The 21,696-nt window shown below is 40.4% G+C and overlaps 2 protein-coding genes across 4 annotated transcripts; both read right to left on the bottom strand.

The window, feature by feature from the left end:
• Positions 1–92: 92 nt before the first annotated feature.
• Positions 93–1,993, bottom strand: LOC113323036 (pentatricopeptide repeat-containing protein At3g21470-like). 2 transcript variants are annotated; one of them, XM_026571272.1, is made up of 2 exons: positions 1,605–1,993; positions 93–1,472 (listed from the first exon to the last, which is right to left on the bottom strand). In XM_026571272.1, the coding sequence occupies exons 1-2, from the start codon at positions 1,798–1,800 to the stop codon at positions 253–255; spliced, it is 1,416 nt and encodes a 471-aa protein (XP_026427057.1). In that variant the 5' UTR covers positions 1,801–1,993; the 3' UTR covers positions 93–252. The 2 variants fall into 2 exon arrangements, with proteins under 2 accessions (XP_026427057.1, XP_026427056.1); XM_026571271.1 differs by having other exon boundaries at positions 93–1,993.
• Positions 1,994–2,045: 52 nt separating this feature from the next.
• On the bottom strand, positions 2,046–7,625 carry LOC113323037 (probable arabinosyltransferase ARAD1). 2 transcript variants are annotated; one of them, XM_026571273.1, is made up of 9 exons: positions 7,041–7,625; positions 6,752–6,925; positions 6,077–6,234; positions 5,797–5,944; positions 4,146–4,261; positions 3,904–4,042; positions 3,177–3,287; positions 2,791–2,859; positions 2,046–2,408 (listed from the first exon to the last, which is right to left on the bottom strand). In XM_026571273.1, the coding sequence occupies exons 1-9, from the start codon at positions 7,539–7,541 to the stop codon at positions 2,286–2,288; spliced, it is 1,539 nt and encodes a 512-aa protein (XP_026427058.1). In that variant the 5' UTR covers positions 7,542–7,625; the 3' UTR covers positions 2,046–2,285. The 2 variants fall into 2 exon arrangements, with proteins under 2 accessions (XP_026427058.1, XP_026427059.1); XM_026571274.1 differs by lacking the exon at positions 2,046–2,408 and having other exon boundaries at positions 2,811–2,952.
• Positions 7,626–21,696: the final 14,071 nt, after the last annotated feature.

Genomic DNA, 21,696 nt, shown 5'->3' with positions numbered 1-21,696 from the left:
ATCCAATGCAAGGATGGCCTTTCAGCTTTGCTTATAATCCTTGAGAAGGTAAAGACGACTGATTCTCGTCATTTATTTGAAAAGATGGCATTTGTTTTAGAACGTACAAGGTGCAAGTGAAAATGGTCATACACAAGATGGAAGATGGTTTATGATGTTAAATTACTCTGGTTTAATATTAATATGGTTGGGGGGAGCTTTTGTGAGTATCCTCTTCTTAAGTTATGGCAGGGAAAACTCTATACAAGGCTGCTATAGCTCCCCAAGCATGACTGAACTGCGCCCAGCAGTTTTTTGGGTTCCACCCTTGGCCATTATCACCCTCATCTTTTCTGCGGTCTCCCACCTATCTGATGCAGCATATATGTTGGATAATATCACATAGTGTGCGTCATCATCAGCACGCTGATTCTGATCTAATAAACCGACTTCCTCCACCACCTTCTCTGCTATCTTTGCATCAGAATGAATTCTACAAGCTCCAAGCAAAGCTCCCCAAACTGCATCATTTGGCTTCACAGGCATGGTCTTGATCAAATCATATGCATCATTTACTCGCCCTGCGCGTCCCAAAAGATCAACCAAGCACCCATAATGTTCGATTCTTGCTTCTAAACCATATTTCTCTTTCATCTTTGAAAAAATTTGTAAACCTTCGTCAGTGAATCCCCCACGCGCACAAGCTGAGAGCACAGAAAGGAAGGAAACCGAATTTGGCTTCTCACTTGATTCCTCCATTTGGCTAAAAAGTTCAAGAGCCTCTCTACTTCGCCCATGGACAGCAAGGCCTGTGATCATTGCATTCCAGCAGACGTCATTTCTAGAACTCATCCTCTCAAATATGCGCTTTGCATTGCTTATATCTCCACATTTCGCGTACATATCCACTAATCCGTTGACAACAAACTGATTTAACTTGATACCATTTCGCTTAATCAAATCATGAACTCTTTTGCCGCAATCTAACGAACCCAACTGAGCGCAAGCAGATAAGGCACTTGCTACTGAAAACTCATCAGGTTTAAACCCCTCATCCTGCATTCTCTGAAATGCTTTGAGCGCTTCCTCGGAGAACCCATTTTGAGCATACCCAGAAATCAATGCATTCCAAATGACTAAGTTTCGGACAGAAATCCTACCGAAAACAGATTTAGCCTCTTGCATAAGACCTTTCTTACAATACCCAGATATCATCGATGACCAGACGAAGAAGTTCCTTTCAGGCATTTGTTCAAACAAAGTCCTTGCAGCTTCCATCTCCCCATTACTTACATACCCGTCAACCATTACAGTCCAAGTTACTACACTTCTCATCTCAAGCGGAGTCTGATCAAAGAAACGCCTGGCAGAAACATTATCACCATTCTTCGAAAAACCATCAACCATTTCAGACCAAGTAACCGAAGTACGATTTTTCATCTGTTGAAAGAGAAATGAAGCAGAGCCCATATCACCATTTCTCGAATACCCACCTATCATGGCATTCCAAGTGATTACATTTCGATCAGGCATTCCATCGAAAACTTTACGCGAGTCAAATATTACATGACATTTAGAGTACATATTTATCAGGGCAGTTCCTACAAAGACATTAGAATCAATACCATTTTTGATTGACTCAGCGTGTAAAGTTTTTCCATGGTAAAGCAAACAGAGGGAAGCACAAGCTTTAAGAAGTAAAGGAATTACTTCTACAAGTTGGTGGGTTCTTTCAGGTCGAATTTTAGAATCGAGGAGAAGGGCTTCTTTGTGTGACCCTTGAGAGATGAAGCTTCTTATGAGTCCAGCCGAAGACTGCATGAGCTGCTGATTCTAATGAATTGCTAAACTGTGAAGTTCAGTCTTTTCTCGGGAATATCTATCAAGTTTTTATGACATTTCCAGTTTTGATAACATTTCCAGCTAATCCTATCAGAAATCGATTCATTAATGCATAGGTAACATAACAGGCAAAGGTTACCATGATCAGGATTTTCAAACTTGAATTTCCAAGGAATTTTGATGCTGCGTTTGTGGTCGGAAGATTTGAACGAAGTGAGAACATACCAGATAGCAAATGTGGTTGAATAGATTCATTGGAATAATTGACTTGCACTATTCTTGTTATATTTAATCACAAACAACAAGGAAACACGAAACATACAACCTTTAAATACAGATTGGAGCAATCTTCTCTTCTTCTTTTTTTTTTTGATGGAAAAATTGGAGTTAATCTAGTTCCAATACTAAGTGAAAAGGAAAAGCAGAACAAGTGGTGCTCCTGATGCCTTTAGCTTGAGCCACAATTAGAAGAGAGTTGTGATATTTGCTGCTGGTCGGCATTCACATGTGCACAAGCGCCTTGATTCTTTCACTACGCGCTGTGATCTACGGATATGCAGCTTGATGTTTGAAACCTTACCAGCAAGCTGCACAGACAAAGATGATAAATGTAAGATTTAAGATAATATGTATCTCAAAGAAAAACTTCTCCCTGTAGACAAAAGAATTCATATCCTTCCAGACATACAGGGCTCGCAACACCATGGACCAAGTGGAATCTAGGGTAGACAGGCAACTAGCCTAGAAGTTTAGAACTTGAATAAGCGAAACTTAAAGTTAAGACCACATTCTTCATTGTGAAGAACAACCCAAAAGCCTATACCTCAACATCAACTTCGGTGAAGATTAGGTGGATTGTGTTACCAAATTTAAGTCTGGAATGTAATGTGATTACAAGAACACTAATTATATCAGTTAAATCAAAAAAATAAAATAAATTGGTTCCTGCAGGAGAAGAGAATCACACACCATTCTCCATGTTAAATCCTCTGGGCCCAAAGGTTGAGCGGGATGGGAATACAGGAAATGCTTCATGTGCTGCGAATTTGAGACAATAACTAGTCAATCGTAAGATAAATGGACATCCCAAGTTTGGTCCTAAGACTATAGCTCTTTCAGGATATACATAATCTGCTTTTGCATAAAAAAGGGAAACTGTCAGAATGCAAAAACAGCAACTTCAAGACAAATGAAAAACCCAAGTTCAATCAATAGTGTTCTTTGAAAAATAGAGTCAGAACGGGTTCAGCTAATGCATAAAAAAGGGGATATATTTTATTAATCAAAATTCATGGCCAATTCATATGATGCGTGCAGTACGATAAGCGGTGACACAAGCTTGTGGCGGTACGAACCTTGGCAATATTAATACGCATCTCTTTGATTTTACTAGGCTTGATACTTTTTAGGAATGTTATCAGCCACCCTGATAGAATAGCATCGCTTGATGACACAAATAAAGCTATCTGCAAGTGGAAAAAAGAGTTTCAGAAATCAAGTTACAATTTTTACACAGACCATCTATGACTTCTGATGCAGGGGCATTTCACACATATTTGCTATGTTTAGAATTTATTAGTTTCATTCTACAGAAAGGCGTTTTTGGTCCTAAATCATTAGTACTGTGTGTGTTTTTCCAATTCATAGGGTTTTCTGTTCTAGTATATAAGCAGTTTTTGAGTCTGCTTTTAGGTAGACTTTATTATTGATTAAAAAATAATAATTGGCAGATTACCAAAGAGTATTTTTACTTCGTGCCATAAACTCAAATTGTCAACATCTAGTTTGATATTCTACTGTTCTGTTTTCTATTAGTTTATTCCTTTATGCTACCTTGGAAACCCCATTAGCTTCAGTTCATGCTAAACCTGCAAATAAGCTTTACAAAATATAGAACATATCGATTACGTGAAAGCAACCCTGGATATTTACAGTGTTCTATCAAGCCAAATATTTGACTGAAAGTCTGAAACTATGTAGGATAATATCCACAAATAACCCGAATTTACTCACTGCACTGTATTTAACTACTTCGAGAACATGGATAAATACAAACAAAGAATGCCACTTAAAAATATCTACCTTTCGATAATCAAGTAATCCTTCAAACGGAAGCTCCAACTCGTCACTAATTACCAGAGGTATACATCCACTGACAATAGCATCAAACAATCTAGCAGAAGATGGAGTATCTCCAGCAGGGCTTAGACAAAAGATAGACCTGAAGTCCAACAAAGAAACACGTCACTTGGTTTTCAAGAAAACTGCCCAAGAAGCAACGATAAGAAATAAATATACAAAATAATCCTTCTATCATGGCTTACCTACGCATACCCTCCTGAGCTGCTTTCTTCCCTGAATCTCCAGCTGTGCCCTCCTCTATAACGACACCTTCAACACCACTCAGTTCTGCTCCTAGTTTGGCTCGAATTTTTCCTCCCTGACATTAGACATCTTACTGTTAGAGAACTAGAAATATGGATAGAACAGAATCAGTTCTTCTTAGTTGCATCATCACCAAATCAACAAACAAGTAATCAAACAAAAAAAGTTGTGGCTTAACCCCTGGATTGAAGAATAGTAGAAAGCCGATCCCTTTAATTGAGTATTAAAGTAAGGAACTAACTCAACTGTCCAGGCCCATCTCTAGAAGGAGGAACGCCTTCTGATTCAACAATTTACATACGAACAACAGCATAGTCAACCTTTTTTTCCGTCTGTTCCTTTCTTACAAGTGAATGAGAGGAGACAAACGAGAAAAAGAAAGATTTTTTGCATTGTTCGATCACTAATAAGCAAGCTATTATGGAGATATAGAAGGAGCTAGTCAATCCTGTTTGCCAATGGCAACACAGATATCAAAGGAGATTGGAGTATAAGCCTAAAGTACAAGCTTGTGAAAGAAAGACTACCAGTCCTTCCCTTTGACTTGAGAGGAGAACATTTGAAGGAAAGGGACCAGTGCAAACTCATCTACCAGCCTTATCAGCAAATAAGACACTTAAGCCTCCTAGATTTGACAAACCAACTACTCTATTTTACTTCGCCATAGGTAATGGAGAATCAGGGTGCTTACGAATTTTGAACTCAAGTCATGGGTATCAACACCCAACAACTTTACCACTCTATTAAATAGGCATCTGCAGCACTTTAACCGTTCTCGATAAAGAAGTTCAGCTAATTGGCAGCTTAGAATTCATAAATTTGTGTAGATGCCATAGTAGACTGGTAAAGTTGCCGGGATGCTGACACCTACTACAACCTGAGTTCAAAACTCATCAGCATCCTATATCAACACTCGCACTACAGTTCCAGGAGCTGCCGGTGAAGTGGAAAGAAACAGATCTAAGAAACAGAACATGAGGCAAAACACCACGTAGCGTGATACATGAGGCATAAACTGCAGAGGATAATAAGAACTAGTTCAAAATATCTAATGACTTATGTCAGTATAGCCTAATTTCTAAACAGATATTCATAGGTCTACAGCTCTATACAAAAATATCTACAATCCAATCCTCTTTTCTATTTAGGCCAGGATTATTCTCTTCATTAAGGTGATTGTCCATCAGACCGGGAAAAGAAAACTTCACCCACTCTAGTATCTAAGCATGTGGCAGATTCAGTCATAGGATCATACCAGATGGATTTCAGCCTGAAGATACAAGATCCACATGGGGTCCCACCACATGCATATCATAGATTCATCACTTGAACTGTTGAAGTTACTCAAAAGCACATGTGTGCTCCAGAGTAACAAATTCGTACCAATGATGTGCCTATGAGTAAAATAACTATTGAAGGGTGTTTAAAATTAAAATTACATGCAACCATCAGCGCAACTGCCCTGTCCCTATGCAGTTGAGCTGCACAGTGTAAAATCAATAGACATAGTTTGCCCTTCCAAAATATAAAATTATTGTAGAAAACACTGCAAAAGAAACTTAGGAGATAGGTACCGAGGAGTGCTCTTACCGCGTTTCTTTTGAGCCTCCCACGGAAAAATAGTAGAGTATTTCTTGTTTTTTCGGTCTCTGACATACATTTATCATCACATACTTCAACATTTGGAACATAAGGAAGAATAAGGTCCTTTTCCAGCCAAACTTGACCAGGCTTGTACCTACAATATCACGAGTAGTTTTTTCAACAGCAATGACAAAGCTGCCTTCACGCTTTCTCCGCATAAAAGGAGGAAAAAAAACTAATAATACTCCCAAGCATTTATGCATGATTCTTATGGCAAGGTTGTTACCAATTCCCAGTAGAATCCATGTCTGGTAGAATCCAAATTGCCTTCTTCACAGATTTTCGAACTGACTTGAAAGACCAAGGATGATGAATTGGAAGGATGTGGTCTCTTCCTTCAGATCTATTCCAAGCAGGTTGATCAGTTATCCACTTCAAAGCGTCCTACATCAATAAGAAGCTGGAGGTAAGATCTTTAAATCACACCTGGGAATAAATTACATAAGGAAATAAACAAAGAGCAACTGAAAGACCAACAAATACCTACTAGAATGTTCGAACTAACAACCCCAACAAAACCATATATAAGTGGCCAAACTATGCTCTAATTCTCCATAGCATTCCTAATTACTAGTAGATAAACAAGTGAAAATTTAAATTTCAGTCTAGATGCTAAATTCATTCCACAAATCAAGTATTTCATCTTAATAGTTTGATAGTACTGTACATGTTCTTTTCTTGCAATGAACAGTTTTCATATACTACGCTAATCAACAACTTGCGCACCCATATCTACTCAACAAACTATTGTAATTGATCATTTTCTGCATCATTGAGTTCCGTTTCTAATTGCAATAACTTAGGATTTCAAATGACTTCATACATGGCAATAGTTTTATATGGCAAGGCTTGCTATAAAATCACACAACTTAATCGAAAAACCTTGAAAACGCGCCCACACCCTATAAAGTGCTTTGCATTCCTGTTTCTCCAGTAAGAAGTAGCTGATAGTTGTGAAGAATGGAATGTAAAACAGGTCTGCCTCTTCTTGCCGATAAACCCTAACAACACTTTTCAACCGCCTCTCTGACTCTGGGGCAATCAAATCAGCCCATAGCCAATAATCTATAGAATGCTGCATCAACCAATAGGCACTACAGCTCAGTATCAAATCTCATAAATTTTCAACAAAAAAAAAGAAGAAGATAGAATAAAACTATTATCCAACTCAGTATCAAATAAATCCTTACTTGCTCGATTAAACGATGCACAGGACTTCCATTAGAAGTGAGATTTGAAGTATCCTTATAAGTATTCCTAAACAACCAAAGTAGATCATAAGTGAATTTGGCTGGCATTTCATATACATAAACTTTAAGAACATTTGATATTGAAGAAGCCGAATCAAACTGATCTTCATACACTCTCTCCATTTCATTCTTCCAAATCAACTCATCTAATTTTTTTACAGATTCTTCATTAGCAACAGCAGTATCGTCATGTAGATTTTTAGTTCGAGATCTGTAAGTGAGAAATTTCTCAAGAGAAGTCACGAAGGAGAGTTCAGGTTTAATTTCAGGGTTCTCAAAAACAGGTAAAGTGTTTCGATTAAAACTTGTTTGAGAGGAAGGGGAAGAAGAGAAGAAAAAGAAGAGAGAGACTATAACGACAAGAGAGATAATTGATACAAAAATTGTCGAAGAAGAAGAAAATGGAGATGAGGATCTCTCCCTTTGATACTTTCCAGCCATTAACAAGTATGAGATTCACTGGAAAACTCTCTTTCTCACTTGAAGAAGCCCTGAGATTTGTCAATTTACACTTTGTTCTCTTCTCTCTCTCAAATTCCGCGATGTAACCCGATTACCCAAATCTATTTTATGGGCCTGATATTCAGATTTCGGGCTTTGGCTTGAGTTTGGACCCTCTCTGGGGTGTGCAATGGACGGACGGATGCGGATTAGGGGTCACCCGCGTCCAATCCGTCAAAGTTACGGATTTGTAAATCAAACCGTGTCCGGCCCAATTATCCGTGGATTTAACATATGCGGATCAGCTGGATGCGGATTAACCGCGGATTTTGTAAGATTATTCAAAAAAAAAAAAAACCTAATCTAATCATGACGATTAGACGTTACCCTGATGGATGGGCAATATTATTCCATCTCTTAGAATAGATAAAAGTTTAACTGTCTGACTCAGTTTCGCGTACCAGATATGTTATTCACTGGACAATGTGATACTAACTGAGAACATTTCCGTGTAAAACTCACAAATCAGGTATCAGCAAAAAATCGAGAAACTTGCAATTCTATCACTAAGTTATGGTAAACCACTTATTTGTATTAGCATGAATACAGTTATTGAAAATTCCCAAAATAATGTGCTACTGCTATATAAGCGAAAAACGTATAAGAGTCTGAAATAAACACGTATTTATCTAGCTAACAGAAGAAAGATTAAGAAAATCATATAACCCCATAACTACCTTTTAGCATTCGGGGTTTTGGCTTTGTTAAGATCAGCAAGCTCTTCAATTATCTTCCTTTCTTCACTGCTCGATTTCTTTGGTATTTCAACTTGTACGCAGACTAACTGATCACCCCTCAAGTTGTTTTTGCTTAGTAAAAGAACACCTTTCTTTGCCATCATTATGTCGTGCCTGGATGCAATCAGTTAATGCAGTTACTGATGCCATTAATGATGTGGTGGTGATTCTAATCCTAAAGGAAATTCTCTTTCATCAATGGACAAAGGAACTCGTTTTGTCGTTGTTACCGGTTATAGCTCTGTATAAGAGGTGGATTTGGGAGATTTAGGTGGGATTCGAAAACTGGATTGCTTTTCAAAGGCTAAATATATCGACCCTTAGTAGTAAGATTACAGAAGAAGGTCTTCAGTTTTTTCTCCATTATGTTATGGTCGCAAGTCTCAAACTCACAAGGGTCTGCCTTAGGTAGCAGAGTAAGAGAGGATACATGACTTGTGAAAGAAGAATCTTTGATAATCATAATGGTGCAGGTGAATCCGCGGATTTACAAAACCAACCGCAACGAAACCGCTAAAGCTTGCGGATTTGAGAACTTACCCGTGTCCGGCCCATAGACTCTTGCGGATTGGTTTTCACCCGCAATTATGCGGATGGTTGCGGATGAAATCCGCGATTCCGGATTTGATGCACACACCCTACTCTCTGGCCTCTGGGACACCGAAAAAAAGAAACAAAAATTCTAAACAAACCGGCTCTTTAAACCCCCCGAAACCGCTCAGACTCAGTTGGTGGACCAGCTCACCCTTTAATGGGCCCCCCTGCTAACTCCCTGAGGGCGGGTCCCACCCTCCCCACTAATATGACAGTTTTGGAGTGGTTTTTTGGGCGGTTTACCCAGAATTGAATTGAGACAAGACATCATATAATATTAATCTTTTTGGAATTGACTAATTTGACTCGTCTGGATCTGGTTGAATTCACTTGACTCATCTGGATGACTCAATATGTTTATTTTTTGAGTCAGATTTAACTCATATGACTCAAATATATGTGATTCAGGGGCATTTTATTTTCTGATTCAAATGGGTCCGAGTCAGGGTCTAGGTCTCAGTCAGGTCGCGAACTAAATAACAAACGGTCCGACATCCGACTCCGACCGAGTCAGATCCAGACGCAGAGTCATAAAAAACAAACATCATGAAGACTTCTCTTGAACGGTGTTTGTCCTTCAAAAAATTTTTGTTTCGAATTTTCCAAGAATTGTCGGTGATCATTGTCCATCCTTTTTAACACATGTCGTTCCATTCCTAGAACTTCTTCTCACTTCAAGTTTGAGGCTTTCTAGTGTAAATGTCATGATTTTCTTTCCTATGCCTCTAAATTTTGATCTAAATTTCCTAGTTTTGATTTTCAAAATAGCCTTAAGATTTTAAGTTCATTTTTTTTCTTTTCGGAGTAAGAGAAAAATTGGTTGTATATGTCAAAGAAAATATTACGAAACTTAAAAATGAATTTGAAAATGAGAGGGTACCAGGTACACCACCAACTTTTTTGTTCTGACCTATAATACAAAACCTAATACTATCAACAAGTAGACCTTTAGAAAAGATCCTTGTACATGATTGTATATACAATTAATCTTTTTTGTATAATTAGTAGTTCATACCAAAAGATCCGCGAATCTGATTATGTACAAGAACTCTTAGAGGAACCTGAACAATACACGAACTAAATATTAACAAAAACAAGTCTTATAATTTATATTTCAATATACTAATTCACAAGAATAAATCTCATAGGTTTCGTACAGTTTTAGTTAAAAACTAGCTAGGTTGATTATCGAATCCCTTGATTTTACTTTAATTATGTCAAACACAAACATAATGCAGAAGTAAAAAATAAATCAAGACACGGAGAAATTTTGTTAACGAGGAAAATTGTACCTGCAGAAAAACCATGGGACCTCGTCCATATTTGAACATCGAACAATATTAAGTCGCTACAGACACTAGCCAACTATCGTATTTCGTACTGGAATGTAGTTGAAACGGAATTAACCCTCCAAGAAATTCATCTGCAGTCGTGCTCCTTACGTCCCTTGAATATCGTATGGCTCAACGCAATTGATTTTTTTAGTTGAGGTCCTTTACAATGTAAGAGTTGCTTCGACCTATGTGAAGGCTTTTTGATATTCTGCTTTCACTAAAAACCGGCTTGATTTCCCTTTGGAAGTAAATCAAGGTTTTGGAATTCTTGTATTTGTTTTAAACAACTACTAGGTAAAAGTAGATATGAAAACAAACTATTAGAGTTAGGGTTTATACTCTTCAAAACTTGTAGAGATACCTAATATACTCTACAACAAGAACAACTGAAATAAATCTAGAGATATCTTATAAAACTTCTTAAGGAATTTATGAGACACCTTATATGAAGTTTTCTTTCTAATCCATATTTTGACCAACTAGTGTCGGTATACCATCGTATAATGAAATCTTTCAAATCTAGGGTTTGTGATAAACAATCCTTGAATGGATTTATATCAAAATATAATGACCTTAGAATAGACAAGGATTATTGAATTAACCTAGATACAAGTTTCGTAACTATCTAAGAAAATTTTTTACCAACTTATGCTTCGCGATCCCCAAACAAAGTCTTATTATCTCACTCTTGTTCTTGAGAACAGGTTTAGTGGAAAACAACCTTACGAAGCACACACAAATTTTCCAAGAGATGATTGTGTAGCTTACATGAGCCTTTTATTCATAGTGAATGGTAGTTTGAATTCTAAGCAAGTTTGTGAGTTATTTTACTTTTTTCAAGACTCCCCTTATTTTCGAGAGTCTTTCCTAAGTTATAACTCTAGCCAAAATAATTATTTATCATAAATTTTATTTTTGCAATTGTCTCTTAATAAATAAGATAAATCACAATTTAACTTAGGAATGAGCATAAAATATTACATATACTTTAAAATGGCAGGCAGTTGTGTGTGGAAGAATAGACATCTTGCCTAGAAGATAAAACATCAAAAATTTGACTAAAAAGGCATCTAGTCACGTTTTAGCGGTTTAGTCTGTGAATTGTTTCGAAAGTTCGTGGAATGTATCCTATTCACGAATTGCCTTACCAACACATAATTAGTGTTAATTTAATAAATCACTCATAACTTCTTCGTTATAATTCGGTATTGAGGATTCTTGCCTCCTTGAATTCGTATTCTCATTCAATACAACATGAGGACCTTTCTAGGAATGAAGGTCATTTGTACGAAATTCTTGGGATCAAATATCCTCGAGTGTATACATAAATGTATATTTACCGTCATAGGGATTGTTCCATAGAGTGAGCACTTGTTTTGATTGATTACAAAGGTAGAATTAAACAAGAGTTCCAAATGAAATCAGTATCCTCATACCTTTGTTGATGACGTCCTTGTTGATGTCTTCGTTGTCGTTCAATCTTTAATCTTCATGGGTATTTGGTGATTTCTGATATTCAACTACCATACTCTAATCAAAGTCCGAGAGTTGACTGTTAGTATACTAGAAATCAAGATATAGTTTTGTGCAACTAAAAAGCTTGAGATAAAAAAACTTGCGAGTTCGACCGAGCACAAAATTATTATTTTTCAATCTCTAAGACCGACTAACAGTTCTTTTTGTAGGGAAAATATATAATGTATCAGTTGAATGCATATCATGGAAGCCACTTACTGGGAACACTGCATGAAGATTAATTGGCCAAATGTTTGGGACAAAAATACCAGTCAATTTCACTTACCAATGCAGAAAACAAGAAAAATAAATCGAATCACATATTTGAGGGGAGAAGACGAATGTTGGTGTACACATCATGAAGAAATTGCAACTACGCATTCTCATATAAGATTTTCAAGATACTTTCAAATAACCAATATATATATGTAATCAAATGGAACTGGGTTCCATCAGTTCGGGTAAACTATGGCAAACAGAGATTCTGAAAGACTATCAAGCATTATAGTAAAAAAAATAGATATGGGGTATTTCATCAAACCTATGACATTTCAATCAAAATATTTGATGAATGCATTTCATATCTTGCATCGAAGTTAGTCCTTAATTTTAAATTATAGCCCATGATCTCGTCTTTGTGTCCATGGTTTCCTGTTAGAGTATAGCTCGATTGAACATAATAGTCATTGGTATGTCAAGCCCGCACTGTTTTCAACGTTAATGATTTTGTATAGCCAAATAATATTATAAATCTACTTTGTATAATATAGGTCTTAAAATATTAAGTTAGACACAATCATCGTCAATTACGTAAGTATGAACCCTCAAAGATTCGAAGAGCAAACAATGTATCATGATAAACTTGGTTACCAACTAGTTGCAAGCGTTGGAGATTGCATATTGAAGATCGAATGCATAAAAAGATAACTCATGAAAATTAATCATTCATATAAATATGCCATGTATTTGAACTGAAACTATGGCATAATAGGTAAATATGTGATGACTTATAAAGTGTAAAATCTAAGTGATCATATGATCATCTACTTAATTAGAAGGACTTACAAGTTATATAAGAGTATCATCGAATGTACAATATTCCAGTAACAACTATCAAAACAATAAGATATTGAATCTATCTATCTATCTACTTGTACTGTATAGCGATAACATGCACGCGCCTTCTGTATGAAGAAAACCGAAGCGGAGAAAAGAAATATTTAAATAAATTTTTGTGATCTTCCTCGTTCCCTATTTTGAAAACATATTTTTTGGCTTTGTATAAACAATAATTCCCCGTGTCATTGTAGGATGTCCAACAGTGTCATTTTCACGAACCAAACTCAAACAACAAAAATAATAATAAAAACTTTTCACTCTCTCAGACTAGATACTTGATCGATTGTTTTATTTGGCGAGGCTCTTAAAGCGAGATGCGAGAATTAAAATCCATTGGCTATCCCACCAGTGGTTATCCCTGTAACCTCCTCTAGGAAGAGGGATATTGCCGTACCTAAAATTAAAGAAACAAAAAGATTAAATATGATAGTATTGTTATTTCATGGAAAGAAAGTGAAAATCAGTTGAAAAAACAAAACAAAAAAAAAATGGAATGAAAATATTTTGGAATAAGTTTGGAAAAGAACAAATAATTTGCATGTTAATTAATACAGATAAAAACACAAGCAGAAAAGAAATATTTACTGACTTATTATGTTCTTTTCCTTCTATTCATGTCTTTCTAACTTCATAAATCCAAACCTATTTTCCAAATCGAAAAAGTATTTTTTTTCTCTTTTTGTTGAATCCCATTCTGGACATTCTTTCCCCCATAATTTCTTTGGTTTTCTCGATTGATGTTTGAATTATATATGTCCAACAAATAATGGATCTCTTACTAGATGAGGTGCAATTGACGGTTGATACCCGTCATTTGTTTATTCTATGCGGTATGGTTGGTCGACTTGAATTTCCTTTGACCTTGTCCTTGTGTGTAGATGTTTCAGTCTTTTGGCTTTGATTTTGTTTGCAGGTCCTGTTGATGTGTCAAAGAGGGATGCCCTTCCAAATATTTTGTGTGTCATTCAGGTTTTCACTTCCTTCGGTTCTGCAAAAATGATGGACATCCTTGTGTATCTTACTGTTTTCTTCATTTTGAGGGTAGTTGTTTTAAAAATAATACCTTAAAGAAAATTCAAATTAGAATATAAGAGATGATGATGAAGATATTTTACCAGCTACCCAACAATATGATGATTGAACACGTTATTACTGATGTAGTTCGAAAATTATCGGTTAAAAAATTTGTTCAAACTATCAACAACATAAAAAAGCGAAAGGGGGGAAAATACTTATGTCTTTCTGTTGATGGAGGTTTTTAGCTTAGGGTTAAAATCGTAAAACCGTATAACTGACAAGACGTCACTATGAACATTAGCACATTTATTGAATCGATCAGCATGCATACGTAAGAATTACCAGGGTACCTTTTTTTTTTAATGTGTCATGTTCCGCGGCAGAACCCTTAACATTGACCGACATCATCTATGCCAAACCCTAATTCTCATGCTACCGCGCCAAAGCATGCCAACCATGCCAGCCACATCTCCGCGCCAAGGCATGCCAACCATGCCAGACGCACCACTGTGCCAATGGCAAACCATGCCAGCCACATCTCCACGCCAAGGCATGCCAACCATGCCAGCCGCACCACTGTGCCAATGGCAAACCATGCCGGCCACATCTCCGAGCAAAGGCATTCCAACCATGCCAGCCACATCTCCGCGCCAAGGCATGCCAACCATTCCAGCCGCACCACTGTGCCAATGTCAAACCATTCCAGCCACGTCTCCCGCTCCAAGGCATGCCAACCATGTTAGCCGCACCATGCACCAATGGCATGCAAAACCCTTGGCCCCACCATGCCAAGCCAACCACACCTTTCCTTGGCCCCACCATGCCAAGTCGTCCGTACCAAACCCTTGGCCCCACTATGCCAAGCCATCCGCGCCATTGGCCCTGGCCCCACCATGTCGGCCTTCCCTATGCGACTACCAAAACGAAGGCATGCGACGATCAACGACAACCCTTCCGTCCTAGATGCAAATTCTAGCCGTCTAAGGTCGCCAAACAACGCATGGTAACCTTTGGCCCAAAATCCTAGTTTTGGCCACGCCAAACCGCGCCAAGGCATGCCATGCCACATGTGTCAATGGCATGCCAACCACCTTGTCGCGCCACACCATGTCGGCCTTCCCTACGTGGCTACCAAAACGAAGGCGTGCGACGATAAACGGCCACCCTTCCATCCTAGATGCAAATCCTAGACGTCCAAGTTCGCCAAACAACGCATGGTAACCTTTGGCCCAAAACCCTAGTTTTGGCCACGCCAAACCGCGCTAAGGCATGCCATGCCACATGTGCCAATGGCATGCCAACCACCTTTCCGCGTCATACCATGTCGGCCTTCCCCATGCGGCTACCAAAACGAAGGCGTGCGACGATCAACAGCCACCCTTCCATCCTGGATGCAAATCCTAGCCGTCCAAGGTCGCCAAACAACGCATGGTAACCTTTGGCCCAAAACCCTAGTTTTGGCCACGCCAAGGCATTCCATGACACATGTGCCAATGGCATGCCAACCACCTTGCCGCGCCATACCATGTCGGCCTTCCCCATGCATCTACCAAAACGAAGGCGTGCGACGATCAACGACCACCCTTCCATCCTAGATGCAAATCCTAGCCGTCCAAGGTCGCCAAACAACGCATGGTAACCTTTGGCCCAAAACCCTAGTTTTGTCCACGCTAAACCGCGCCAAGGCATGCCATGCCACATGTGCCAATGGCATGCCAACCACCTTGTTGCGCCATACCGTGCCGGCCTTCCATATGCGGCTACCAAAACGAAGGCCTGCAACAATCAACGTCCATTTTTTCATCTAAGATGCAGATCTTAGCCGTCCAAGGTTACCAGCTAACACATGGCAACCTTTAGTCGCGCCTAAACAAAGCCAAAACCCTAACTTTTGGCCGCGCATAAACTAGGCCATATTAAAGCCATACTGATCATACTTTCATGCCACTGGCTACCAAACGAAAGGTTGCAATAATCAACGGCTACCTTCATCTTAAGATGCAAAATCTCGACCGTTGAAGGTCACCACCGAGCCGGCAAGTCTCCCAAGCTCAATTTTCCAGACAACAACAACATGCTACATGTTTTCCACGAAAACACTCGAGACATCAAGACATGTCAAAAACTGGGGGATGCTCAATGGGTATTGGTTTGGAAGTTTACAGTGTGCGGCGTACACTACGCTCGTTATAAGAAAGTGTCATAAGGATGAGGCGGTTAGTAAATACAGGGAGTAATGGTGAAACGCTTTCTTTTATGAAACATCAATTCCAAGCGTTACCGGTTACCACCTCCTCCCATTTACTCACCTGTTTTCCATTTCTTAATGAGACCAGAGTACGTTTCACTTCGACTTGTATAAATAGGCATTACCTATTTTCACCGAACAACAAGTTCAGGTCAGGAGCATACAACACTCAGAAATCACCTGTTAGCTTTCCCATCTGTTAGCTTACGCTTTCTGATACAAGTCAAAACAACTACTCTTCCAGAATCAACTATCCTGGTCTCAATACTCTCTTCGCTTCCCTCCCCAAAACCAACCCTTCTCCTTCACTTTGTGACCGAAGCAAGTCTGGAACGACCATTTATTGGTTTAGGCCAGACTTATACAGATTGATCTCTCGAACCTCAAGTACTCCCTTGCAGTACATTGTTTAGGGTTTAGACTTGTTTCTCACCCACATCACACGAAATTACCGAAACCAGCAGAAACTGTTTTCACCCTCAAACAATTGGCGACCACAGTGGGAGATTGATCTTTCGGTTACAATATCAATTTTCGACCATCGATCTCATGCTTCGACCCAGACATCAAGGCGGTAGAAGCAGGCGATCCGCTCAGGGATCCACGACTCAGTTACCAGACGACCCGATTATCAGTCTTGACACGGCGAGGGATGACTGGGGACTTCCCAGAGGTTAAAAGCGAACGATCAAACCAGGGATCGACGACTCGATTATCAGATGAGACGACTGGGGACTTTCCAATATCGCAGCGGTGCCTCCCGTAAAACTCGGTCTTACACCCGGAAGATTCCGTTTTCATCAGGAGACCTGAAAAACCGAGTAGGTCTTACCTAGAAAAAATACATGGTTTGATATTTCAAGTTTTCACGAGAATGATGAAACCGATAGCCATGTTATGTTTCACCCATGTCATCTACCGACACGCAACGCTCACGGTTCCATGGTTTTCCTGGGATGTTTGCGTCAATTGCAATCGTAACCAAGACAACATCATTCCCAAAACAATCTATTCCAAAAAAATTCATTCCAGAAGAATAATCCAAAACCCTCAAGGTAACATTTGTCTATCAACCCAAAAATCCAGGAAATCAAAACCATAAACTAGGCGTTTCATTTGCTTAAAAAAAAAAAAATAATAAGAAGTTCAGAAGACATAAATACATTCAAGGAAAGTTTTTCAACAACGGCTTGCTCTTCTTAGCAAGAGCCTCCTTCGTGCTTTGGAGAGCCGCCCTCTTCAACTTCAGCTTCCTGGACAATTTTTCGACTTCCGTTTCCTGCTTCTTTACCATATCCGCAGAAGGATCTTCGACTGTTTCGACCAGCAACTTTTCAACCTCAGAGAAACCTTCAATGAACCAAGGAACATTGAACTCGAAGTTTACACACATGTTACGATGGAACCTCCACCTCGAGATTACATCCTCAGAAACAGTATTACCGGTCACGTTGAACACGTCGTCAATCGAAGACAAATCTTCCTCCACACACTTAACCAATGCAAATCGACTAGTAACCTTCTTGGTCGTGGCGATATGTCCGTAGCTTTCTCATATCTTGGTGTATAGCGCCGCATGTTTGGCTGGCATGCTAAATTCCCCGATCAACACATGATCCGGATAAGGAACCAGGTATGGAGGGTTGAAAGTGGTGCCCGCGTCTACATCAACAACCGGTAAGGGATTCCTAACGACAATTGCACCTGCGGCCACTGGAGTACTCTCCATTGTCTGAGTCACAACGAAGTTTCGTCTCGATCAACATCCATTCCAAGGTCGCCCGGTACGGCTACCACAATTGGAGACAAAGCTGTATCACCACCAGTCTCCGTCTCAGGACCATCTTCAGAAACGGTTTCCCCCTATGACATCACGGATTAGATATTTTCCAAAGAAAAAAAAAACATGCGGGAGACTCACTGATTCGCTTTCAGACTGGCTAGAGGAAGATTCAGCACTGTTTTCGGAAGAACTACTCTCACCATCACTGAACTCTGAGCTTCATCCTTCTCGGGTTCCCCATCGCCACAGATAGACTCAGCACTGCCACCCTCCGCCTTGAGAAGCGATGTTTTCTGACTACTTGCAAGTTTGGTAAAGGCGTTCACGCTGCTGAGACCCTAGGCAAGATACAAATACGGATACTCAGGAAATAAACAAGGATATACACGATCCAAATAAAGTCAAGAGGAAAATCGCACGTACCCGCATATTGGACGAACTGAAAGTCGGTAGGGATGTCGAAACTGACTGGGAACCATCTGCACGGCTTTTAGATCTTCGCTCATTCACTTGGGGACTATCTGCATTCGGGGTAAAAGATTTTCGCTTGGTCGAAGAAGGATCCCTCAGCAGTGGATGCTCCACTAAAACCGCAGGAGAAGGCCTACCGCGACGGTTTTCTACCACATCATTCACGAATCCATAGAAAACGAGAAACTCATCCTGCCAAAATATGTTATATTTGGAGGTTGTTGATGGATTTCGTTCCGTAAGCAGGAAAGGGAGACTTTTACCCGACACAAGAACAGTAGCATCGAGAAAAGTTGGCAACGAGACTTCTGGAACAACCGGCTGACAAACAAGTGGGACCCCTTGGTCAAAACCCATATGCCGAGTCGCCCTATCGATATTGTAAGAGACTTCTTTGCAAGATCCTCGAAAGAAAGACGACACATAACCGGGCGTGCAGCTTCGCATGAACACCATCTCTCCAACCCTCATATCCTCTTTATCAGAAGACAAAGACATGCTCGGAGCAGGAGCAAAGGTACTGATCTGAGTTATGGACGCATGCACCGGAGCCCATGGACGAAAATTGACCGTGTGCGAGTTATCAAGGAATCCAACCAGGTTCGAACCAATCTTTGGGCGCCTATTCGACCAACGCAGTATCCTAGAGCCACCCCAAGACTCGGGAAGTACGGCCAATGGTTTTAAAGCATACCTTTCGAAGTGCTCCCACAACCACGCTTGGAGAAAGGCGGCATGAATATATGAATCCACTTTCATGTAACCATTTGAAGCGCACATGTCCGCGACCAGCTGATCCAAGTGTGTGTACAAAGAACCAAGAAACAAGCCACCAATAGGGAGAACGACACCTTTTGCCAATTTTATGACAAACTTGATAAGTTCCTGTCTTATCTCCTTCTTACCCGAGCCGTCATCGAAAATATCTCTGGATAACCAAAGAGCCAAGAACGCCGCGACATGAAGCGTACTATTCTTCTGATTCGGCTCCAACTCACCGGGAAACCACTGAGACACCCACCAGCCATAGAAGCACTTCGTCTCGTTTTATTTCCGGACGAATCCTTTTGATTTCGCAACCAGAGCGGCGCACATTTCTTCTTCATCTGCAGACAATTTGACATCGAGGTTTCCTATTACAGGAAGGTTCAGCAACACGGCCACGCTCTCTAAGGAGATAGTCATTTCACCCCACCTGCATATGACCGTGTGAGTGTCTGGACACCATCTGGAAATAAAAGCAACCAAGCCTGGAATATCTTTCCTAATTTGAAGCACTGTGGAAGCCACGACATCATCAATGATCTGCGCCTTGGTCAAACTGGATTTTACACATTCCTGGCTCATCATGAATCGCATCCATTTCCCAAATGGACGCAACAGACTTACAAAGATTTTAAAGTCAATAGGAGAAGCATGATACTCTTTCCCCTGAAGACAAAACCTTATTACACCTCCTGGCCGAACCGACCGGGCCTCTCCTTCACTTCCCGGACCAGTCAGAAGAATCGACACATACTTGGGATAATTTCTCCTAATCGTGGAGGATGTTGTAAAGAGCTCATCATCTATCTTTGGCTTGGAATTGCCAACATCTTTTGGTACGTCAGAACTTTTCTCAAATGACATCCCAACGAAAATTCCCTCACGCTACTTCCACCTTCGAAATAACTACAATAGAACGATACGAAGAGAAATTATTACGGAAAGTGCATGGAAATTATTTTATCAGACACATGAGATCCATCCTGGACGCAAGCCAATTTGTTTCAAAGTCATAATGCGCATAGGTAAAGAAATGGGGACTGACAGACCATGCATCACCACCTCATTCCAAGACCATACCCTGTAGCGGGAAATTTGCGCCCGGCCGAGGAGGCGCGCCCCACCACGGGAACCATACACACGGTCACACCAGGAAAAAGGAGTAAACCCTAGAAGCTAGGTTTTCGCGGGAAGGGAATGACAATTACCAGATAATGCATGCCTACTTTGCATGGTAATTGAGGCGGCCAACATCACTACGGTATTCACGCCTAAATGTTACTATAAGTTCGTGAAAAGCATACCTACTGCTAGGATTCATACCAACGCAGAAGGAGAACATTTCTACAAGTTCATGAAAAGGTACGCCTACAGCTAGGGTTTGCACTAACACAAAAAAAAAAACAAGAAAAGAAAAGCAAGTTAAAGAGGAAGTGTTGGAAGACATACCTGGGATTCGCTCGTCCGCTTTACTGTTACCACACGGCCAGAATAAAAAAATATATATGTGTGAAGTAAAATGAGAGGCCGACCCTCCTTTTATAGGCGTGATACTTGGGAGTTTGAATAAGGAAAGGACTTCCTATTTGATTCAAGTAAGGAAAAGAGGCAACCGGGCCCGCGAAGACCAATCACCATGCCAAGACCGTCCGTGCCATTGCCTTGGCCCCACCACGCCAAGCCGTCCGCCATGCTTGCCTCGCCAGGACCACGCCATGCCTTGGACCCACATGCCAAGCCGTTCGCGCATGCTTTGCCTCACCAAACTGTGTCATTGCCTTGGCCCCACCATGCCAAGCCGTCCGCGCCATGACTTGCCGCACCAACACTGACAACTCGCAAGCCAACGTCATGATGTTCCCTAACCTAGCCAAGGTGACGCATTGCCAGACTAAGCCGACGATCTTTATCTCACCACTTCACGATCTACACCACGGATAGAATCTACGCAAGGCCGACAAACACGAGGATCATGGACTCTCCTTACTTCTCGAAAAGGTTAGTCGGACCTTCCTGATCATCTTTCCACGACTTGTCATTTCGATTTTTGTCCTTGCCCGTCACCATCTTATGCTTACCTCGCAACAATGCTCATGTTCCGAGCTAAGCAGGGGACTTAATGTTGATGGTGGTTTTTAGCTTAGGGTTAAAATCGTAAAACCGTACAACTGACATGATGTCACTATGGCCATTAGCACATTTATTGAATGGATCAGCATGCATACGTAAGAATTACCAGGGTACCTTTTTTTTATGTGTCATGTTCCACGGCAGAACCCTTAACATTGACCGACATCATCTATGCCAAACCCTAATTCTCATGCTACCGCGCCAAGGCATGCCATCCATGCCAGCCGCACCACTGTACCAATGGCAAAACATGCTAGCCACATCTCCGCGCCAAGGCATGCCAACCATGCCAGCCACATCTCCGCGCCAAGGTATGCCAACCATGCCAGCCGCACCAATGTGCCAATGGAAAACCATGCCAGCCACGTCTACCGCGCCAAGG

The sequence above is a fragment of the Papaver somniferum genome, chromosome 11 (genome assembly GCF_003573695.1).
Source record: "Papaver somniferum cultivar HN1 chromosome 11, ASM357369v1, whole genome shotgun sequence".
NCBI classification, from domain to species: Eukaryota; Viridiplantae; Streptophyta; class Magnoliopsida; order Ranunculales; family Papaveraceae; genus Papaver; species Papaver somniferum.
This window is presented reverse-complemented; position numbering and strand designations above follow the sequence as displayed.

What these genes read in the sequence shown, in the direction of transcription:
- LOC113323036 (XM_026571271.1), bottom strand. Translation starts at nt 1,800, where the DNA reads ATGCAGTCTTCGGCTGGACTCATAAGAAGCTTCATCTCTCAAGGGTCA.
- LOC113323037 (XM_026571273.1), bottom strand. Translation starts at nt 7,541, where the DNA reads ATGGCTGGAAAGTATCAAAGGGAGAGATCCTCATCTCCATTTTCTTCT. An exon ending in AATGCAAAGCACTTTATAGG is followed by an intron (nt 6,235 to 6,751) that starts GTGTGGGCGCGT and finishes TTATTGATGTAG; the next exon opens with GACGCTTTGAAGTGGATAAC. An exon ending in AGGATTTAACATGGAGAATG is followed by an intron (nt 2,409 to 2,790) that starts GTGTGTGATTCT and finishes TTGTCTGTGCAG; the next exon opens with CTTGCTGGTAAGGTTTCAAA.